At 40.4% G+C, this 20,302-nt stretch overlaps 1 protein-coding gene across 3 annotated transcripts in view; it reads right to left on the bottom strand.

Annotated features, from left to right (window-relative positions):
* lama5 (laminin, alpha 5) overlaps window positions 1-20,302 on the bottom strand; it is a 96,346-nt gene that overhangs the window by 7,530 nt on the left and 68,514 nt on the right. For all 3 annotated transcript variants that reach the window (XM_032560267.1, XM_032560275.1, XM_032560283.1), the window contains exons 50-71: window positions 20,075-20,185; window positions 19,616-19,727; window positions 19,366-19,536; window positions 18,597-18,793; window positions 18,359-18,475; window positions 17,184-17,338; window positions 16,951-17,080; window positions 16,634-16,736; window positions 16,410-16,523; window positions 15,264-15,446; window positions 14,119-14,261; window positions 13,836-14,018; window positions 13,604-13,743; window positions 12,272-12,428; window positions 10,843-10,979; window positions 9,000-9,141; window positions 8,749-8,883; window positions 7,601-7,749; window positions 2,663-2,795; window positions 1,941-2,084; window positions 1,718-1,848; window positions 198-359 (exon numbers count right to left, since the gene is read on the bottom strand). In XM_032560267.1, coding sequence (XP_032416158.1) covers window positions 198-359; window positions 1,718-1,848; window positions 1,941-2,084; window positions 2,663-2,795; window positions 7,601-7,749; window positions 8,749-8,883; window positions 9,000-9,141; window positions 10,843-10,979; window positions 12,272-12,428; window positions 13,604-13,743; window positions 13,836-14,018; window positions 14,119-14,261; window positions 15,264-15,446; window positions 16,410-16,523; window positions 16,634-16,736; window positions 16,951-17,080; window positions 17,184-17,338; window positions 18,359-18,475; window positions 18,597-18,793; window positions 19,366-19,536; window positions 19,616-19,727; window positions 20,075-20,185 — 3,149 coding nt within the window. The remainder of the gene's footprint in view (window positions 1-197; window positions 360-1,717; window positions 1,849-1,940; window positions 2,085-2,662; window positions 2,796-7,600; window positions 7,750-8,748; window positions 8,884-8,999; window positions 9,142-10,842; window positions 10,980-12,271; window positions 12,429-13,603; window positions 13,744-13,835; window positions 14,019-14,118; window positions 14,262-15,263; window positions 15,447-16,409; window positions 16,524-16,633; window positions 16,737-16,950; window positions 17,081-17,183; window positions 17,339-18,358; window positions 18,476-18,596; window positions 18,794-19,365; window positions 19,537-19,615; window positions 19,728-20,074; window positions 20,186-20,302) is intronic.

Genomic DNA, 20,302 nt, shown 5'->3' with positions numbered 1-20,302 from the left:
TCCAACAATGTCTCTCAAATATCTGGAATTAAACTGGTAAAACTGATTTTATGTTAAAATGGCCTGCCATATTCACTCAAAATCAATAGTTAGTGTAAAAGTTGTCATTTGAAAACCTTTTTTGTATTTTCTCAGGTTATTTTTTATAATCTGTAAGAAGAAATGATTTCTCCGTGACTCTGTAGGGCTTTTCTAACCTCTTTATGATGACATTGCTGATGCATCCTGTGAGGTTGTCAACGTTTTGCTGAGGTAATCCTCCCAGGAAGGTGACGTTCTCAGGACCCGTGTAAGCAGGCGGCTTCATGTTCGGCTTACTGTCATTGCTCTTCTTTACATCGTCCATTAAAAGATAAAACCTGTGAAAGCCGACAGTCAGCAAAACACTTGTAGCAACAAAACAGCTTTAGATATAGATTCACAAATCTCAAGTCTTTGAGGAGCAAGTCCAAGTCAAATTCCTAACAACTAAAACAAACATTTTCGTGACTTCTAGGTCACCTAACTGCATGATTTGAGGTTAGAACTGTTTGTACTCAGACTTATGTTATTACATTAACATTTAAAAAAATTATTACCCTTTAATCAGTCAGGTTTATTTGTGTAGCACATTTCAGTAAACAAGCAGTTCAAAGTGCTTTACATCATAAAACCACCAAGAAACCATTAACAATGTCAAGTACCACCATCAAAATTATCAATACACATCAGATATGTTGGTCAGTGTTCAATTTATTATGGTTAAAAAGCAACTCTACTTATTTTATTCACCATTCAAAAATCCTCTGAAGGCTGCTTCATATTATTTAAAACACTTGTAAATTGTAATATAAGTATTTATGTTTTAAGATAAATAATAGAACAAGATTTAAATTAGTAACTGTAGAATTTCTGCTTTTTAGTCTTTGTAATGACTAAGCCACCAGCGGTTTATCTTATTGCGTGTATAAATGATGTCCTGGCTGTTGTTTTGCTAGCGGTGGCATTGAGCCTTCTGGTTATGTTATCGCAGTGTGCTAGCTGTTAGCTCAGGGGTGGGCAATCCTGGTCCTCGAGGGCCGGTGTCCTGCAACTCTTAGATGTCTCCCTGATCCAACAGGCTTGAATCCAACAGCTGAATCACCTCCTAAGTGCAGTCAAGTTCTCCAGAGTCCTGCTAATGACCTCATTATTTGACTCAGGTGTGTTGAAGTAGAGATACATCTAAAAGTTGCAGGAGACCGGCCCTCGAGGCCTGGAGTTGCCCACCCCTGTGTTAGCTCCTTGAGGACATAACCGTACTGTGTTTTGGAAAAAACTGATCCAATAAAAAGTTTAGCATTGTTTTTGTCATTTTTGTCTTAGGGAACACATAATCCAAATGCTTTCAGTGACGTTCTCATGTTGGCTTGTGATTGCTTTAGCTGCTGTCAAACTACAAAAATGTCTGAATGCGGTAAGACGGGTAAAAGAAGGGGATGTGGAGCTAAAACATCGAGGAATTCAGACAAAAGCACCACTTCATATAGTCCATAAATTACTGATTAAATGTGAAAACAAAATATTTAAAACCATGTCCACATCCAGCCCAAAGTGTCTTGTAATGTCTCAACTAGCTTGGCAGGAAGAGAACGTCGGTCTATACAAACGCCCATAATATTCCACTGCATCCTTTTACAGGAAAACATTGCAGCAGCTGTAGTCTGTAAACCGCATACCGGCGTCCTTTCACTCTTACCCATTGGCGTCAATGTAGAAAGCAACATTGTGGTTGTTGTTGTCGTTGTACGTCTTCTGAGTCTTAACCTCTGAGTTCTTCACCCTCAACACAATGTTGCCCTTCTGCAAAGAGACTTGACAGATTCCCTCCTGCAGCCACGGATGGAAAACAGTAAGCTCAAAGAGTTAATAGAAAGGGGAAGCAGGAAAGATCATGGGAATCAAAGTTTTTCTTTTCTGACCTGATCTTTATGGAAAAACATGAGTCCGTTTTTCTGATCTGTTCTGAAGCTGAAACTGGCGTAGAATTTGTCATTCTGGCTCCTAACGTCTTTTGGGGCTAACTTCACGTAGCTCTGACCTCTGAAATGAGCTTCCCGAGCGACCTGCACAAACACACAACATTTTAACAAACGGTCCTCCCCTGCTTCAGCGCAAACCAGTTCAGACTGTTTACACGAGCAAAGCAAAAGGGAAAAGAATTAACAGTCATTTCTGTTCGGTTCACTGCAGGTAATTCCAGTTTCACCTATTTTAGAGTTGCTAATTAGCTCATTTAAACATCTGATCTACTGATAATCTGTCAGAGTTGGTGTTAGGTAGCCTTTTTTATGTTGTAACTGAACCGAAACACACAGAATTCCACAGCACATCTACATGTTATATTTGTCATAGTCAAGCTAGCATGACCTCTGTCCTTCTCCCTTGCTACTTTTTTCTTAATGAAAACTTTTTCCTGACCTTGTCATCTAGTTGTTGTAGTGTTGAGTATTAGCAGCAAAGCACTGCATCCCTTTTTATTTTATATATCATGCATACATTTAAAATTTAGAGCGTTATATTAATAACATCACAGCTAAAACCAATGCTAGTCATCGTTTTGTAGCAAATGAAGCCTCTCAAGTGCACTGATGGTGGTGTCATCATTTTAGCTCTGTAGATTTCAGTAAGTGTGTTCTTTTACCAGCAGGTTGCTGTTACAGCCAGAACTGACTCCAGAGGCTTTTACGGTCTTCATGTCGACAGTATTGCTGGTGTGCTTTAGGTTCTTGATGCAGGCCTTCACAGAGTTGCTCGCTGAAAACAGCTGCTTTAAACTGGGAGACAAAAAAAGCAGCTTAAAATCCACATCTATAGCTATGCTATTTTTATTATTTTTACATTTAATATTCAGTCACTCCATCCTTTTTCTCTTTGTTGGTTCTGATCCATAATCAATTGGTAAAAATAATAAATCACAATTTTTTTCTAGCTTGTAAAACCAACATGACATCATCATGACATCATGATCTTACCAAGTATTTTTGTGCCGTCACTTGAAAAAAAGACAAAATTAACTTGCAATAAATCTGACCTTGTTTTAAGTCAATAGTTGCTTTGCTCTTTCCTTTGGTTTGTTGTTGTATTTCTTTCTAATTAATGTAAAGCACTTTGAATTGCCTTGTTGCTGAAAATGTGCTATATAAATAAAATCATCTTACCTCAATTTTATGTCTAGTGCCATTGGCTGATTATTTGACTTATGACATGGGAAAAATGTGTTGTTATAAGTGAAATAATCTGCCAGTCAAACTAGTGCTTTTTTTTATCAATACGAAGGAATAATTTACTTAAAACAAGCTCCTATATCTTGCTGAAAAGTTACTTATAAGTTTGTTTTGTCTCATTTCAGATATTTGTATCAGAAACTAGGCCAAAAATGCTTGGTAAGATTGTGTGATTTTGCAGTGCACCATAGCGTTAACTGAACATTGTCTGTCTTTGACCAATTTTTTGGCTTCCAAACATTAATTAATTAATTAATAAATTTAAGTTTATTTGACAGGGACAGACACACATCGACATAGACAAACTTTGTTTGCATCAAAGTGTTTATAGTTCTAAAGTCTAACTGAGCATCCAAAATGATTCCTAAATATTTTTCTTGTGATTCTGTGATTCTCCTCCATGGGCTGCCACCTTATCGTGGTGGAGGGGTTTGAGTGTCCCAATGATCCTAGGAGCTATGCTGTCTGGGGCTTCATGCCCCTGGTAGGGTCACCCAAGGCAGACAGGTCCTAGGTGAGGGACCAGACAAAGAGCAGCCCAAAGACCCCAATGATGAAGGAAAACTTTGGACTTGGTGTTCCCTCGCCCGGACGCGGGTCACCGGGGCCCCACTCTGGAGCCAGGCCTGGAGGGGGGGCACGATGGCGAGCGTCTGGTGGCCGGGCTTTTACCCATGGAGCCCGGCCGGGCTCAGCCCGAAGAGGAAACATGGGCCCCCCCTCCCATGGGCCCACCACCCGTGGGAGGGGCCAAAGGGGTCGGGTGCAGTGTGGGATGGGTGGCAGCAGAGGGAGGGGACCCTGGCGGTCCGATCCTCGGTTGCAGAAACTGGCTCTTGGGACGTGGAATGTCACCTCTCTGGTGGGGAAGGAGCCGGAGCTAGTGCGTGAGGTCGAGAGGTTCCGGCTAGAAATAGTCGGTCTCACCTCGACGCACGGCTCTGGTTCTGGAACCAGTCTCCTTGAGAGGGGCTGGACATACTTCCACTCTGGAGTTGCCCAAGGTGAGAGGCGTCGGGCAGGAGTGGGCATACTTGTTGCTCCCCATCTCGGCGCCTGTACGTTGGGGTTTACCCCGGTGAACGAGAGGGTAGCATCCCTCCGCCTACGGGTGGGGGGACGGGTTCTGACTGTCGTTTGTGCTTACGGGCCGAACGACAGTTCAGATTACCCACCCTTTTTGGAGTCCTTAGAGGGGGTACTGGAGAGTGCTCCTCCTGGGGACTCCCTTGTTCTGCTGGGGGACTTCAACGCTCACGTGGGCAATGACAGTGAGACCTGGAGGGGCGTGGTTGGGAGGAACGGCCCGCCCGACCTGAACTCGAGCGGTGTTCTGTTGCTGGACTTCTGTGCTCGCCATGGATTGTCCATAACGAACACCATGTTCAAGCATAAGGGTGTCCATATGTGCACTTGGCACCAGGACACCCTAGGCCGCAGTTCGATGATCGACTTTGTCATCGTTTCATCGGATCTGCGGCCGTATGTCTTGGACACTCGGGTGAAGAGAGGTGCGGAGCTGTCCACTGACCACTACCTGGTGGTGAGTTGGCTCCGGTGGTGGGGGCGAAAGCCGGTCAGACCTGGCAGGCCCAAACGTGTTGTGAGGGTCTGCTGGGAACGTCTGGCGGAATCCCCTGTGAGACGGAGCTTTAACTCCCATCTCCGGCAAAACTTCGAACACGTCCCGGGGGAGGTGGGGGACATGGAGTCTGAGTGGACCGTGTTCCGTGCCTCCATTGTCGAGGCGGCCGATCGGAGCTGTGGCCGCAAGGTTGTCGGTGCCTGTCGCGGCGGCAACCCTCGAACCCGCTGGTGGACACCTTCGGTGAGGGATGCCGTCAGGCTGAAGAAGGAGTCCTATCGGGCCTTTTTGGCCTGTGGGACTCCGGAAGCAGCTGATGGGTACCGGCGGGCGAAGCGGCATGCGGCTCGGGCGGTTGCTGAGGCAAAAACCCGGGCGTGGGAGGAGTTTGGAGAGGCCATGGAGAAAGACTTCCGTACGGCTTCGAGGCGATTCTGGTCCACCATCCGGCGTCTCAGGGGGGGGAAGCGGTGCAGCACCAACACTGTTTATAGTGGGGATGGTGTGCTGCTGACCTCTACTCGGGACGTTGTGGGCCGGTGGGCAGAGTACTTCGAAGACCTCCTCAATCCCACCAACATGCCTTCCACTGAGGAAGCGGAGCCTGGGGACTCTGGGTTGGGCTCTCCAATCTCTGGGGACGAGGTCGCCGAGGTGGTTAAAAAGCTCCTCGGTGGCAGGGCCCCGGGGGTGGATGAGATCCGCCCGGAGTTTCTTAAGGCTCTGGATGTTGTAGGGTTGTGTTGGTTGACGCGACTCTGCAATGTCGCATGGACATCGGGGGCAGTTCCCCTGGATTGGCAGACTGGGGTGGTGGTCCCCCTGTTCAAAAAGGGGGACCGGAGGGTGTGCTCCAATTATAGAGGGGTCACACTCTTAAGCCTCCCTGGCAAGGTCTATTCAGGGGTCCTGGAGAGGAGGGTCCGTCGGATAGTCGAACCTCGGATTCAGGAAGAGCAGTGTGGTTTTCGTCCTGGTCGTGGAACGCTGGACCAGCTCTACACCCTCGGCAGGGTCCTGGAGGGTGCATGGGAGTTCGCCCAACCAGTCTACATGTGTTTTGTGGACCTGGAGAAGGCGTTCGACCGTGTCCCTCGGGGAGCCCTGTGGGGGGTTCTCCGGGAGTATGGGGTACCGGGCCCTTTGATACGGGCTGTCAGGTCCCTGTATGACCGGTGTCAGAGTCTGGTCCGCATTGCCGGCAGTAAGTCGGGCTCGTTTCCGGTGAGAGTTGGACTCCGCCAGGGCTGCCCTTTGTCACCGATTCTGTTCATCACTTTCATGGACAGAATTTCTAGGCGCAGCCAAGGTGTTGAGGGGATCCGATTTGGTGGCCTTAGGATCTCATCTCTGCTTTTTGCAGACGATGTGGTCCTTTTGGCTTCATCAGATCGTGATCTGCAGCTCTCGCTGGAGCGGTTCGCAGCCGAGTGTGACGCGGCCGGGATGAGGATCAGTGCCTCCAAATCCGAGGCCATGGTCTTGAGCCGGAAAAGGGTAGAGTGCCTTCTCCGGGTCAGGGGGGGTGTCCTGCCCCAAGTGGAGGAGTTTAAGTATCTCGGGATCTTGTTCACGAATGGGGGAAGAAGGGAGCGGGAGATCGACAGGCGGATTGGCGCAGCGTCTGCTGTCAAGCGGGCGCTGTACCGGTCCGTCGTGGTGAAGAGAGAGCTGAGCCAAAAAGCGAAGCTCTCGATTTACCGGTCGATCTACGTTCCCACCCTCATCTATGGTCATGAGCTTTGGGTCATGACCGAAAGAACGAGATCGCGGATACAAGCGGCCGAAATGGGTTTTCTCCGTAGGGTGGCTGGGCTCTCCCTTAGAGATAGGGTGAGAAGCTCAGTCATCCGGGAGGGACTCAGAGTAGAGCCGCTGCTCCTTCACATCGAGAGGAGCCAGTTGAGGTGGCTCGGGCATCTGGTCAGGATGCCTCCTAGACGCCTCCCTGGTGAGGTGTTCTGGGCACGTCCCACCGGGAGGAGGCCCCGGGGAAGACCCAGGACACGCTGGAGGGACTATGTCTCTCGGCTGGCCTGGGAACGCCTCGGGATTCCCCCGGAGGAGCTAGAAGAAGTGGCTGGGGAGAGGGAAGTCTGGGCCTCCCTTCTGAAGCTGCTACCCCCGCGACCCGACCTCGGATAAGCGGAAGAAGATGGATGGATGGATGGATGGAATATTTTTCTTGTGATTCTTGTTCAATAGAATCCCCATTGATCTGGATATACAAGGACTGTAATGGTGCTTTCTTTATTGAAAAGCAAACACACTTTATTTTCTTTGTATGAAGAGTTAAACAATAACTCATGTAACTTTTTCAGCTGGAGAAAAAGTTACACTTTTGCATCTCCTTGATGTGTGATGGCATGGTGTATATGTCAATTTTAGAATAAAAAAAAAATTGACAACTAGTACAAAAACAAAACTGTCTAGTGCAGCCTCTGGTCCTCAGTGAAAAAAGGGTGATGGCTGAAAAAAGCAAAAACGTTTTTCCTCTGCTCACCAGAGGCAATAAAACTGAAAACACTAATAGTTTACAGTCTGTAAATACAGACTGACAAGAAGAAAGACACTAGGAATCCACTATGTTGACATCAGATTTGTAGAAAATTTGTGGAAGAAGGCAGAAAACTAACAATGCAAGTAAAACTGAACACATGTGCACAATAAAACATGGCAGCAACATGATAACCCATCATGGACACCATTCAATCCCTACTGACAAACATTTTCTTTACTTAAAAAGATGCTTTCATGTGGCTCCACTCACCTTTCAGGCAATTCCTCCTCTGGTGCTCCTCCCAGATAGTATTTACCACGGAAATCTGGTAAGTCTTCTGTTAAAGTTAGTGTAAAGATAGAGGCATTGCCATTGAGTACTGTGATCCTTTTATACTTGTCAACCAATACAGTCTTCAGCTGAAAAACAATAAAAAGAGGAAAATGAATTTACAGTTTAAATGACTGAGAAGATTATGATACAGTAAATATGCTGCTGCAGGATTAGCAACTCATTAAAATGCAACTTGAACCTAAAACTGATAGCAAAATATATAAAATCACTTCCTTTGTTCAATCAGTTGTTTTACTTTGTTGAAAACTAATGATTGGACAGTAATCACTTATAATATCTAAATGTATGTTCATTTGAGATATGGTTTCTGTTGATAATTGGCAAATGTTAGCTGAATAATGGCTTTTCATTTCTAAATGGAGATGAGCACCAATCCCCCTCTTGACCCTGCAAAGAACACTGTTGGATAATAGAAGATGGGTTTGCATTTTGCTCATTAGCTCTTCTTATTTCAGGTATGTTATTGATATACAGCTTTTGGAATGAGAAAACTATCAGTGTGCATCCCCAGTTTCTACTGCTTCCCAGGCACTTAATTACACCACCCAGCAAAAATAAGTTAATGATTTTTGGCATCTGGAAAACGAGCCAATTCAAAAACCTCCCAATTGTTGAGTCATATTCGACGAGCACTACGCCGTTACCTAGCTACGCAGGCTTGATATTCTTAGTGTATTAGAAAAGTATGAAAATATGTTAAATATTCTGGCTACTAGAAACGACACAGTTGCACTAAAGCATAAAACATAAAGTGAGAAGCAAAAACTCTACAGCGCTCCTGCTTACTTTAAATCAATATTAAGGAATTATTGACTTAAAACAAGCTACTATTTCTTACTGAAAAGTTACTTTTAAGTTAGTTTTGTCTTATTTCAAGTGTACTAAGATATTTGCACTAGAAACTAGACCAAAATTACACGGTAAGATTTTGTTTTTCTGCACGTGAGAATTTGCTGCCTTCGTTCCTAAATAGGAGCCAAATGATGGGAAGTCAGAGGGTTACCAACTGCAGCTTCATAGCCAAAACTTAAGATAAAACAAAGATAAAAACATGTCAGACTCACAAGCCTTAACTCGCCATCACTAATCTTCAGCAGATTCAAATCGTTACTGTCAGGCGGATGTTCGATCAAAGTACCGTTGAAATCATAATAAAGTCGGAGCTGTCCCTGAAGTACGGCCAGGCACAAAACCTTCTCCTGATGGACATAAGAGAAAGCAGTGAGTACCTCTGAAGAACGACAGCAGACATCAATGAACAGATAACAATGACACAAAGCTGGGAGTGTTGTAATCAATTGAAATGGGTCTTTACCTTATTTTTGAGAAGGACTAATATTCCTTTGCGTGACAGGAGTCTGATGTCCTGGTCAATTGCCATCACTGAACGAGTAGAAGTAAAGTTGATCTCAGCAAAGCCGGTTCCATCGAAATATTCCCCGTCAACCACTGAAGACCTATTATAAGAAATTTCTTTCAGCAAGCATATTTAAAATAATAACAATAACAAAGATGACTATTGTGGAGTAGTGCTTTGCAGCAAAAAGGTCCTCGGTTCAAGTCTTACAATTGGATTTCTGTATGGATGTAGAGTGACTAGTAAAAATATTCATATCCTGTAAGTTTTTGTCACATTATGATCATAAACAAAAATATATTTAATTGAAATTTTATGTGAAAAACTAATACAAAGTGGTATTGACCCTTTGCCTGTGACGTCACAACCTATTTGCTCCTGTAAAGCCTGTTGGAAAACATACATCTGTTACCCTAATGTTGCTTTTATTCAGTTGATTTCACTTTAAAAACAAATAGATAAGGATACAAACCAAACTTGTCATTTTATTGTGTAACTTTTCATGAGGAAAGATACGGTCGTGATGGCTATAACAGCCCTCGGTGTAATCGCGGATTTGCAGCGAACACTTTATACAAAGTAAGAAGATTAACATTTAATCAACACGTCAGGAGGGAATGGATCGGTTTTTAAACTAGCTATTTAAAAATTTTGTAGCCCCATCCAAGTGTATTACGTTCACAGACAAATCAGCTTAACTTGAACAAGTAGAAGCCATAAATATATTGGCAAAAACAACTTGGGAAAACAATTTCAGCTGCTCTGTTCAGTTGACATGACGCTGGCTCCGCCTCCATGCAGGAGTTGAGCAGACCTCCTACAAACAAACAGTGTTATAATGGCAGAGGAGAGGAACTCAATGTGTGACATTTGTGGAGTCATTTTTACCTTATCAACAAACACTGAAGCAAAGACAGCAGGCAAGAAAATTCTCTGAGTCCTACATCAGGTCTGTAAGATTAGTTGTGGGAAACAACAGAGAACTCAACGATAAACCCACGATAAAGCTCAGTCTTTCGCAGCCACAGGAAGAATGAAGATGTGAGTGTGAAAGCTGTGTCAATGCATTTTGCACGTACAAAATGGTTGAGTAATGACTTAAATAATACTGGCTTGTGAAAATCTGCCTTCAGGAATAAGCCTAAAAATACACATTAGCATAAACAGTCAACATAAACATGTACCGCAGTTACTGCAGCACATGTTTTCATGCTGCCTTAGAGCTACCATTGGAATTTGCACACATAAAATCAAGCATATACCGTTCTGGGTAACGGTGCCCGGATTGCATGTTCCCCACTGACAACGTTGGACCATGATTTCCTATTAATTTCTTCGAAAACTCCCTAACCGCAGTTCCTGCAGATAAGGGGCGTGTGCTTCCAGATAAAGGGACAAATGGGTTGATTGGTCAGTTGCTGACAAACCCCATAGAATGATTGACAGATGGCATCATGTTAATACTCTTGTCCCTCACTGCCGACGTCCGTCATTGCGCCTCTAGTGACGTAGTTGCAAAGGGTCAATACAATTGTGAACTAGAAAGAAAATTATATATGATTCAAAATGTGTTGTACAAAACAGCTGAAGCTCAGTCAGATTAGATGCACAGTGTTTATGAACACCAGTTTTCAGAACTTGCCACCGATTCTCAATTGGGATTAGGTCTGGACTTTGGCTATGCCATTCTAACAAACAATGAATATGTTTTGTTTTAAACCATTCCACTGTAGCCCTGGAGGGAAAGCAAACAGAAAAAACTTATGCTGCTAAGTACAAAATTAAGCAAACATGGTCTGACCTGCTGCACGGTTTCTCTGTTTTAGTGTTGAGATTGAAGGCTTTTTCAAAGTTATACAGACTGACTACTTCCTGGTTCAGCGACTCCAGCTGAATGCAGCCCTCAAATCCAGTTGAATTGTTAAATGGGGCGGGAAGCTGAAAGAAAGAAAATAAGAACAAATGTATTCATTTCTGTAAAACACATAATAAACACTGTAATAAAGAACATCAAGTTTATTTATGCAAACAATACAATTTTTTATGCTTACTAAATAAAATTGAAGCTTTTTCCAGGTAATATTTGATTTTCAGATTTCTTACATTTTGAAGGTTTATGATATTAATGCTGCTAGTAGGGCTGTTCAATATGGACTAAAAATTTAATCTGATTTTTTTCTCACACAATCCAGTCTTAATTAGAAATGAGAGAAAACATTTTCTAAAAGGAGCTTTTATTCCAGTCATCCCTTCTGTAAGTTAAGACAGAGTATTAGGTCAGGCGATGACAATGTTTGTTTAATTATGAGAATATTATGAGTTGCAATATAAGCAAAACATAGACACAATTTTACCAAAAGAAAGTCTTTTTAATAAGAAAAAATCTTGGATAATAAATCTAACACAATTGCTGTCCAGTGATTGTGCAGAATTTTTTTTGTTTGTGATGCTATCTTTTTAAAGATGTTAGTGTTTCCAGAGGTCACAAAAGGTCACCCAGGCCCCCGCTTCTTCAAATCAGACAAAATTGGTGTCAATCAAGTCGGCAATGCTTGTGCTGGTTTGTGCAGCAAAAATTTTCATCTGTGCTGCTTTTGCTTTCAAGATATTAAAGGTCAAAAGGTCAACCAGCCTGCCCACATTGTCCATATCTAACAAAATTGGTGACATAAATTTTTATTAATGATTATGGCACAAACAAACATCTTTGCAGCACAAACGTAACACAAATGTATGACACAAATTTTGTTAGATTTGTGTCATGTGGATTGCTGGTTGACCTTTCATGACCTCTGGAAACATTTTATTATCTTTAAAAATATAGCAGCACAAACAAATAATTTTATTCCACAAACCAAATTTAGCAGAGTTGATTTTGAGGGGTCGGTGGCTGGTTTACCTCTAACCTTCAAACTTTCATCAATATCTTCAAAACTTTTAGCTGAACAAATGCAGTTGAGTTGATTAATGCCAATTTTGTGTGATTTGGGGAAGGTCAGGGGCTGTTTGACCTGGCATGACCTCTGAAAACATGTATTAATATCTTTAAAATGATAGTAGCACAAACAAAAATTCTTGCCGTACAAACATTTGACATCAATTTTGTTAGTTTTGAAGAAAATTGGGGAGTGACTTCACTCAGGACTTTCAGCGCCGTGTTGCAGCATTCCTTTCTTTTGTAACAGTGAGTGTAACCTGACAATGGCAGCACTTGGCCCGCCTTTGCTCACCTGGAAAGAATCTGGGGGTCCGCCAACATAGAAGACTGTGTCGTTGGTTTGGAAGTTGAGCAGTCCCATATCACCTTTGCCCTCCCCTTCTGCCTTGAAGATCTTTTCGTCGTATTTCAAGAAATAAGACATGGACATTTGACCGTACTGGAGAATCCTACATTAAAACAGACAAGGCAGTTACAAGCATTAACTAAATACATGCTCCCTAAGCTTGGAAGTCTGAAAAGCTAAGCACATTTTTAACATACGATAAATTAAACTTACAATGTTTTCGAGTTGTTTTTCTGATCGATTTTTCCCTATAACTGTATGTTTTTATGGTGTGATTTCATGATTCCGATGGCTACATTTGACAGAAGATGATGTTTATCACAATAAATTTTGCTGGACAATAAATTATCCTAGAAATGACTGCGATAAACCATAATATTGTCATTTTGACACAATTTCCTACTACTACAATGATAACGGCATATTAATCCAAGTACATCCTCTCAAACTTTATTTTCTAAAGAACATTAACATTTTAAATATTTAAGTAAATAAATAAAACAACAATTAAAATGGATTATACAGTTTTATAGCCAAAATTTATTTTCAAAAAATATCTTTCATTCAGCTTTGACAGGGAAAATAAGAAAAAGTGGCAGGTAGAGCAAAGTACCTACTTCCCATTGTTAAATTTTTGCAGCATTTTTCAAAATGCCGGATTTTCAACGATTTTAAAGGGTAGAACCTCTTTGATAATTGTCCACAAGTAAATTATCAATCTCATTTTAATTTATCACATCATTAATTGGTAACTTGTTGCTGAAATATGCTATATAAATAAACTGGAGTTCTTTCTCTGACAAAAAAACTTTTCAAAATTTGTCAAAAGTTTTGTTCGCTTTGATTCTTACAAAGCCATTTGTAACTATCAATTGACTTTGTGTCATTTGATAGTTACAAATCTAAGGGGGAACAAAATTACATATGTGGTTCCTCAGGGCTCCATTATCAGTCCAAATACAGTATATTCAATATTTACATGCTTACAGTTTCTAAAACGCCACGATTAAGTGGTGTGATGAGCTTTTTTCCCCCTCCTTGATTTTTTATTTTGTGCATGTTTGTCACCATAAAGTGTTTCAGAACATCAAACCAATTTAAATATTAGTCAAAGTCAACACAAGTAAACACAAAATGTAGTTTTTAGATGTACAGTATAACGGGAGAAAAAAATTAAACCTGGGACAGGGTTAGGGTTATCCGATTAATCAATTACTGGAGTAATTGGTAGTTGCAGCCTGACTATAAATCATTGTTAGAAAGGGTTAAAACTCTTACCTATCCAACACAACTCTGTTGAATGTTCCATCAGTTTGGGCATCGTGAGACGACATCACCTTTATAGTTTCTTCTCCAACATTGAAATACCAGCTCAGTATCTTCCCCTCCAACACCATGCCCAAAAACTCCTTATTGGACTACAAATACAGCAGACATGATTATAAAAATAACACACATTTGTTCCTCTTAGCCATAAAATGTCCCTCTGAGTTGATGTTGTAGGACCTACATTTTTGTTGCCGAGGAAGAAGACAAACTGTGTTTTCGGATCAGTGGTGGAACGTTTTCTCTGCTTTGGCTGTGATGGGCTGATGTACAGCTTCAGGGAGGTGTATGCAGCCAGGTCCGCCAGGTTAGAAGGAGTACGTACCTGAACGGCCGACTTCCCGTTAAACTTCATGGACACGCTCACCTGGAGGGGAAACAGCCGGTTACATTTCGAGTCAAGTCCAGACCAATAAACTTTGAAGAAATGTGTAAATACTTTGAGTTTTGGACAGAAAAGTATGCACCTTGTTGACAGTGTTGCGCGCCTCCTGAATGAGCTGCCGGATCCGGTTGATGTTCTCAGAGATGTTTGGCATTTGGACAGAATAATTCTGCAGGTTGTCAAGTTTCTTCAGCAACGTCGGGATGTGTTCTTCCAGCTTTTGAACTAAGAATGAAAAAACATTATTTGAGGGAATGTAAGTTTCAGAGGTATTTGTTTAATAAAATTAAAATCAGCAATATGTCTAGAAGTAGTTGATTGTTAGACTTCTTGTGTTTGCTTGGGACTAAAACGATTGATTGGATAAATTACATGCTGCAAGTATTTAGCTGCAGATGCATCCTTGCATTCACTGAAGGAATGTTGTTATTGCTGTTTACTTTATTATTTTAAAAAAGAATTGTAATCATTTCTTTTTTTCATATTTAAATTTATTTGTAAGTTAAGTTGTTAACTGGGTTGTTTTTTATCAGACTGATTAAAGTCAGAATAATAACATTTTTTGTAACCAATAGATTAATTGATTACAAACATAATCATTAGTTGCAGCCTTAGTTTTGTTTCCTTCCTTAATCATTTGATTACTGACAGGTTACTTATTGATTCTGTAACTGCCAAGGGTACAATAATTAAATTTCAATTGAAGCCTAAATCATTTTGAGATTTTAAGAATACATTTTTATAATAAATGCATCCTTTTTCTTTTTATTAAATATTCAATAATGGCTCATTAATTGAGTAAAACAATTCATTATTAATTTAATACTGAACATTTATTTTTTTAGAACTACCATTCTATTCTTACCATTTCTGGAAACTGGTAAAAAACAAACAAAAAAAAAACCCATCCTACTGAAAAGGAAAATTGATGCAAAAAATACAACTGGTATTTTTTGCATTAACACAAAATACCAGTTGTATTATCACAACAATTATTTTGTTGTGATAATTTAATCCTATTATCCCATAAAAAATAGTAAAACTGCTAGGGCCTGTTTTGTTTATTATATCTACCTTCAAAAATATTAGTTGGTTCTTTGTCATTTTTAGGCATAATTATTAAAAGTCATTGTGGACGATTTTAAGAGCAATTTGCAGCTCCATATGCCGTTCCCGATTTATGTACAGGGGGAAAAAATACTAAAATCCTTTCTGCAGTATTCCCACCCGTTTCGCTGGCGTTGATCAGGGCCTTGTTGATGTCATCGCTCGTGGAGTTGGTGTCACCGTAAGCTTGTTGCCATTGGTCCAGTTGCTTTTTAATGGGGAGCAACATGTTGTTGACGTCAGTGGCTGTGATGTTTGCTTTATTCGCCACAGTTTTTGCTTCATTGATCTCCTGAGTCACATCTGCAAAAAAAGCAAATGCCTAGAATTAACGCTCTGCAAAAAACAGGCGTGCACAGAGAATTTAATACTGAAACATTACATTAGTAATGTAATGTTTGTAAAGTTTAAAAACAATATTTAAAAAATCTATAATATGCAAATTGATGAGATAAATGAATTTATACATTAAGTGAAGATTGTTACTGTTGGTTTTTAATTTACCTCAGAAATTGTTCAGGTAGTTGGTTGTATTTCTGTGTTTTGATTTTGTTCATGTGTTTTAAGGTATTTTGTGATGTATTTTTGTAATGATTGAAAAAAGTATGATTTCATTGTAATATTTGCGGTGTGGACGCCAGTATAAATGGTCTAAGCCAGCAGTGTCCAAACTTTTTGTCTTGCAGGCCAAAATTGTGAAGGAAAAAAAACCTGAGGGCCAGAAAAATGTAATATTTTTAATAAAAACTTATATGGTAATGCTATTTCAACCAACATGATAATGTAATAGTTTAAACAAATTAAGTAGTAAGATTTTTTGTTTGTCTTTTTGGTTTTAAACTTGTAAACTATTGTAGAGCCAAAACTTGAGGTTATTTAAAATAAAATTGTATGGCAGAAACAATTGATTGGTTTAACTGGAAGTTAATTGTTAACTTCCAGTTAACAATTAATCGATTAATTATTAACTGGTCTATTTGCTGAAAGAACACATTAAGAACACAGTAATTAAGCCAAAACTGAACCAAAAATATATCCTATTAAGCACATTTTGCTATCAAATTATTATTTGGTTAATCCATTAAATAATCAATAAATAGTTATTTTTCTCATCAAGCATTCTAAGAATAACCTGAAGAGCCCATTTGATTCATATTTAACCTGCTGTTGCATCATCCAGTCACAGAGCTTTTCCAATGCATGAGGCTTGATTTAATCTTTGTAATTCTAGAAACTGCATTGGTTTAAAACGTTTTAATTGCTTACTTGAGGTGGAATTGAGGCTTTTCTGAATTTCTGCCAAATCCTTCACGGCTTGATCGTGTTTGGCCTTGGCTAAATTCAGCCGTTTCTGAGCTTCTTCCAGCTTTCCCTTCAGGGCTGCAAGACAGAAAAATTAATTTTACCACTTCAGATTCTAAAAACTGGGTCATAATTTAAAGCAGAAGATGAAAATCTATTTAATTTTGATTAAAAGACACTGTACTTACTGTTGTTGAGTTCATCGTTCATCTGTTGGACTTCTCCATGTAGTTCCATGCTGTGGTTCTTCAGACCGCTCGCCGACTGTCCAAGGTCCTGGTTCTTTATATTCTAAAAGTATTTAAAGCAAAACTAGATATTAACAGCAACAAAAAAAGATTTACATACTTTTAAAAAGAAAGGGTGTATTTGTGTGTAGGCGTGTGTGTGTACTTGTTATGCTGCATTTTTAGGACCGTTGTGGTATATTCAATCACCATCTGAGGACCTGCTGGTCTTATGGAAACCAATATGGAGAAAAATATAAGTGTGTGTGTTTGTGTACCTCTAGAGTGTCATTTGCAGCCTTCTCAGCCATTTTCGCGGCATGTTCTGCTGCAGTGATGTTATTGACAACATTGTTGTAGACTTTTGTTAAATCCACAGACGGATCCTTCTTGGTCTCTGCGATCAAACTGTAGTAGCAACACATCACAGGTTAACGTTGTTTAATTGGAACCATCTATCAATTCTCTGTCTAACTGGGAAGTTTTAGCTGGACACACAGAAGATCCCTACCTGGTCAAGTTCATGGCTAAGGCATTCAGCAGCTCAGCGTGTTTCTCTGCCTCCTCCACTAGAGGGATTAAGGTGTTGGTTGCAGCAAATGTTTGCACCTTGTTTGCCAAAGGCGACCTGGCACCATCTAGCTGTGCTGCCAGATGTTCATATTCCTGACAGATACATTTTAGAGGGATAAATTAAGGGTCTGCTTCAGGTATTCAACACCACTCACTAACAAGCAGTTTGGAACCAAGAAAGATCGATCCAATGTTAAGGTTGTCCTGTATACAGCAGAAAAAAAAATAGTCTCAACTTACAAACTTCCTCAAGTTTAAATAATGGAATAAATGACTCTCTCTAAAGTGGTTAGTTCTTCATCTGTCCTTGGATGGAAACTTAAGTTATTTTCAGACCTGATAGTTTGGTATATTCGGTTCGACTCGGGACCAAAGTTGCAACATTTGTTCCACTGCAGAGTCAAACCAACCAAACTAATTAAAAAACCTGTTCACCTCCTCACCTGTGGGGGCGCTGCACCAAAAGCCACTGAAGGAAATGACATGAAAACCGCTGAAGAAGACACTGAGTGCAACTTTTTTCTTCAAAAAAGTAAACAAAAATGGAGTAGCATCAGATTTTAACAGTTGTTTCTCCTTTGGCTTTGGTTAAAGACCACAAGTCATATCTCCTGCTAGCGCTAGGCTAACACGTTTGTTTTGGTTGCTTTTACCCAGAATGCCCTGCATTATAGTCCACTTCCTGCTTTTGGAGTGATCTCTGGTTCGCTTGCTGTTCGCATATGCATTTGAATCAGACCACAGTTCACGTCAACCAAAATGTGACAGAGGTTTACAGGCAGACTGGACTTCACTTCTTTGGTCCGGTTATGCATCCACACCATCCCAAATTAACCGGACTTTCTAGGCAGTATCCAGTTTAGTTTAGTGGCACAGATTGGATTTTTTGGGGGGGCGATTCTGGAATTCTCAGTATCACTTTTGAAATGCTAGCTCTGCATAATTGCAATATATGCAAAATGAAATGAATGTAAACATTTTCAGAGTTGGAAAACCTGATAGTTTTTATAGCACTGAACATAATATTCCTGAATCTTGACTACAAATAGCCAATTTTATGAAACTAGAAGTTTGATGCACTCTAAATATTTATGTGTTTTGATTTGTTCCTACCTCTTTGGACTCCTGCAGCATCTGAACCACAGAGTTGACTTGAGTGACATCAGCGACAGCCATTTCTAGCGTGTCGTTCACTTCCTTCTGCTTCTTTAACAAGTCTTCGATCTTCCTCTGAGGGAAACAGAGACAGCAGACATCAGATGCATTCACACACACACACACACACACACACGCGCACACCCACACACACACACACACTCACGCACAGTCTCTGTTTTATCAGATTTCTTACGTTGTTTTCCTCCAGAGTTTTCTCATTGATGCTGTTGAGTTCTGCGGCTCTGGCAGTGTTGTTCACAGCTTCGTTCAGAGCGTCTCGCAGGTTTATCATTTCAGTGGTGAAGCGGTGCAAACGGTCCCTGATGGCCTTCGTCAAGTTTACATTTTCCTGCTGACGGTTTGCCAGCTCCTTGATAACACGATCCAATACTAACACAAACATACAGAGGGATTTACTGGACGTTTTGTGATCATTTCCACAATATTTTAGCTCAAAATGATCAGCTGAAGCAATTAATTGCGATTAATTGATTCTTAAAATAATCACTAACTATTTTAGTAATAGATTAATTGTTAACTGGAGTATACAGACTCAAAAAAAGGCAATTTGCTAAAAAAAAAAACAACAACAGCATAATCAGAACAGTAATTAAACTACTATAATATTAAATTATATTAAATACACATTTTGGATTTAATATAAAAACAACTACACCCTGTAAAAATGTTTTCTCCAAAACTCCTTGGATGAAAAAAAATTATATATTACTGTGTTTTAGAGAATAAACTGTTTATCTAAAAAAAGGATTTGAATTATTTGTTTATTTGAATTTTTTAATGTATTTTTAAGAACTTAGTGGTTAAATGAAAAACATGTAGAATGTGCCAATTTTTCTAACTTGAATAATCGCCAAAATAATTGATAGAAAAATTGATGACTAAAAATAACCAATAGTTGCAGCCTTAGTAACTGTGAGTAGGGGCTCAGATGGTAAACTTACATTTCTCTGTTTCGTTTTTCTCCTTGTCTGCCAGTTTCTTCTGACCCACACAGCTCCTGTACCTCATCTCCCTCAGTATGGCCTGAACCTCCCTGATCTTCGCCTCCTGCCCCTCCACATCCCAATCGCCCTCCGTTTCGTTTCGGGACTGGTTCGCCAAGTGCAGCGTCGCTGCAGACAGAAGCAGATGATGGTCAAACAATCCGCCGTCTGTGGCCGTGTTTTGGGGATAAACAGGCGTTTCTCTCACCGTTTATGTCCATGCTGATGTTGTTAATGAATCTCAGCAGGTCTTCTGCCCTGTTGTGGGTGTGGGAGGTACTGTCATCTAGCAGACCGACCCGGCCTGTCATTACTCTTGCCTGAAAACACCACAGAATTTTACGACTGTGAATTAGGGCCATTGTAGATAGAAAAAAAAAAAACAATAAACAGGAGTAAATTTCTGCTAAAAAAATCCTGCCAAAGAAAATCTCAGAGATTAATCTAAAAATTTCTCAGACTTTTCTTGACTTAATAGCAGCAGAAAGAATCAGTTACAATTTCATCCTGTGACAAACACATCTATGTAATTATCTAAAGGAAACTTAAATAAATAAATAAGTAAACAAAAAATATTTACTTAAAATGTTTTAATTTGTGAAATTATCAAGACTATCATTTAAGCCGTATTGACTGAACAAGAGGCTTGAATATGTGCGTTTCTGACCTTCTTGTGCAAGTCATCAATGTCAGCTTTGATGGTCGCGATGTCCATGTCCAGCATGTCGGCGCGACCCCTGCTTTCGTCCAGCGTGTTGTTGTAGCTCTCAATGGCGCGCTGGAATCCAGATATTTAAATTAAACACCAAAAACACACAAACAGACAAACCTGTTGATTTGGTGAAGATGTGTTGATCTCACACTGAGCCAACCTTTAATTGGGAACTTTATTAGA

The sequence above is a fragment of the Xiphophorus hellerii genome, chromosome 1 (assembly GCF_003331165.1).
Source record: "Xiphophorus hellerii strain 12219 chromosome 1, Xiphophorus_hellerii-4.1, whole genome shotgun sequence".
NCBI classification, from domain to species: Eukaryota; Metazoa; Chordata; class Actinopteri; order Cyprinodontiformes; family Poeciliidae; genus Xiphophorus; species Xiphophorus hellerii.
Note: the sequence above shows the minus strand (reverse complement) of the source record. Positions and strands in the feature narration are given on the sequence as shown.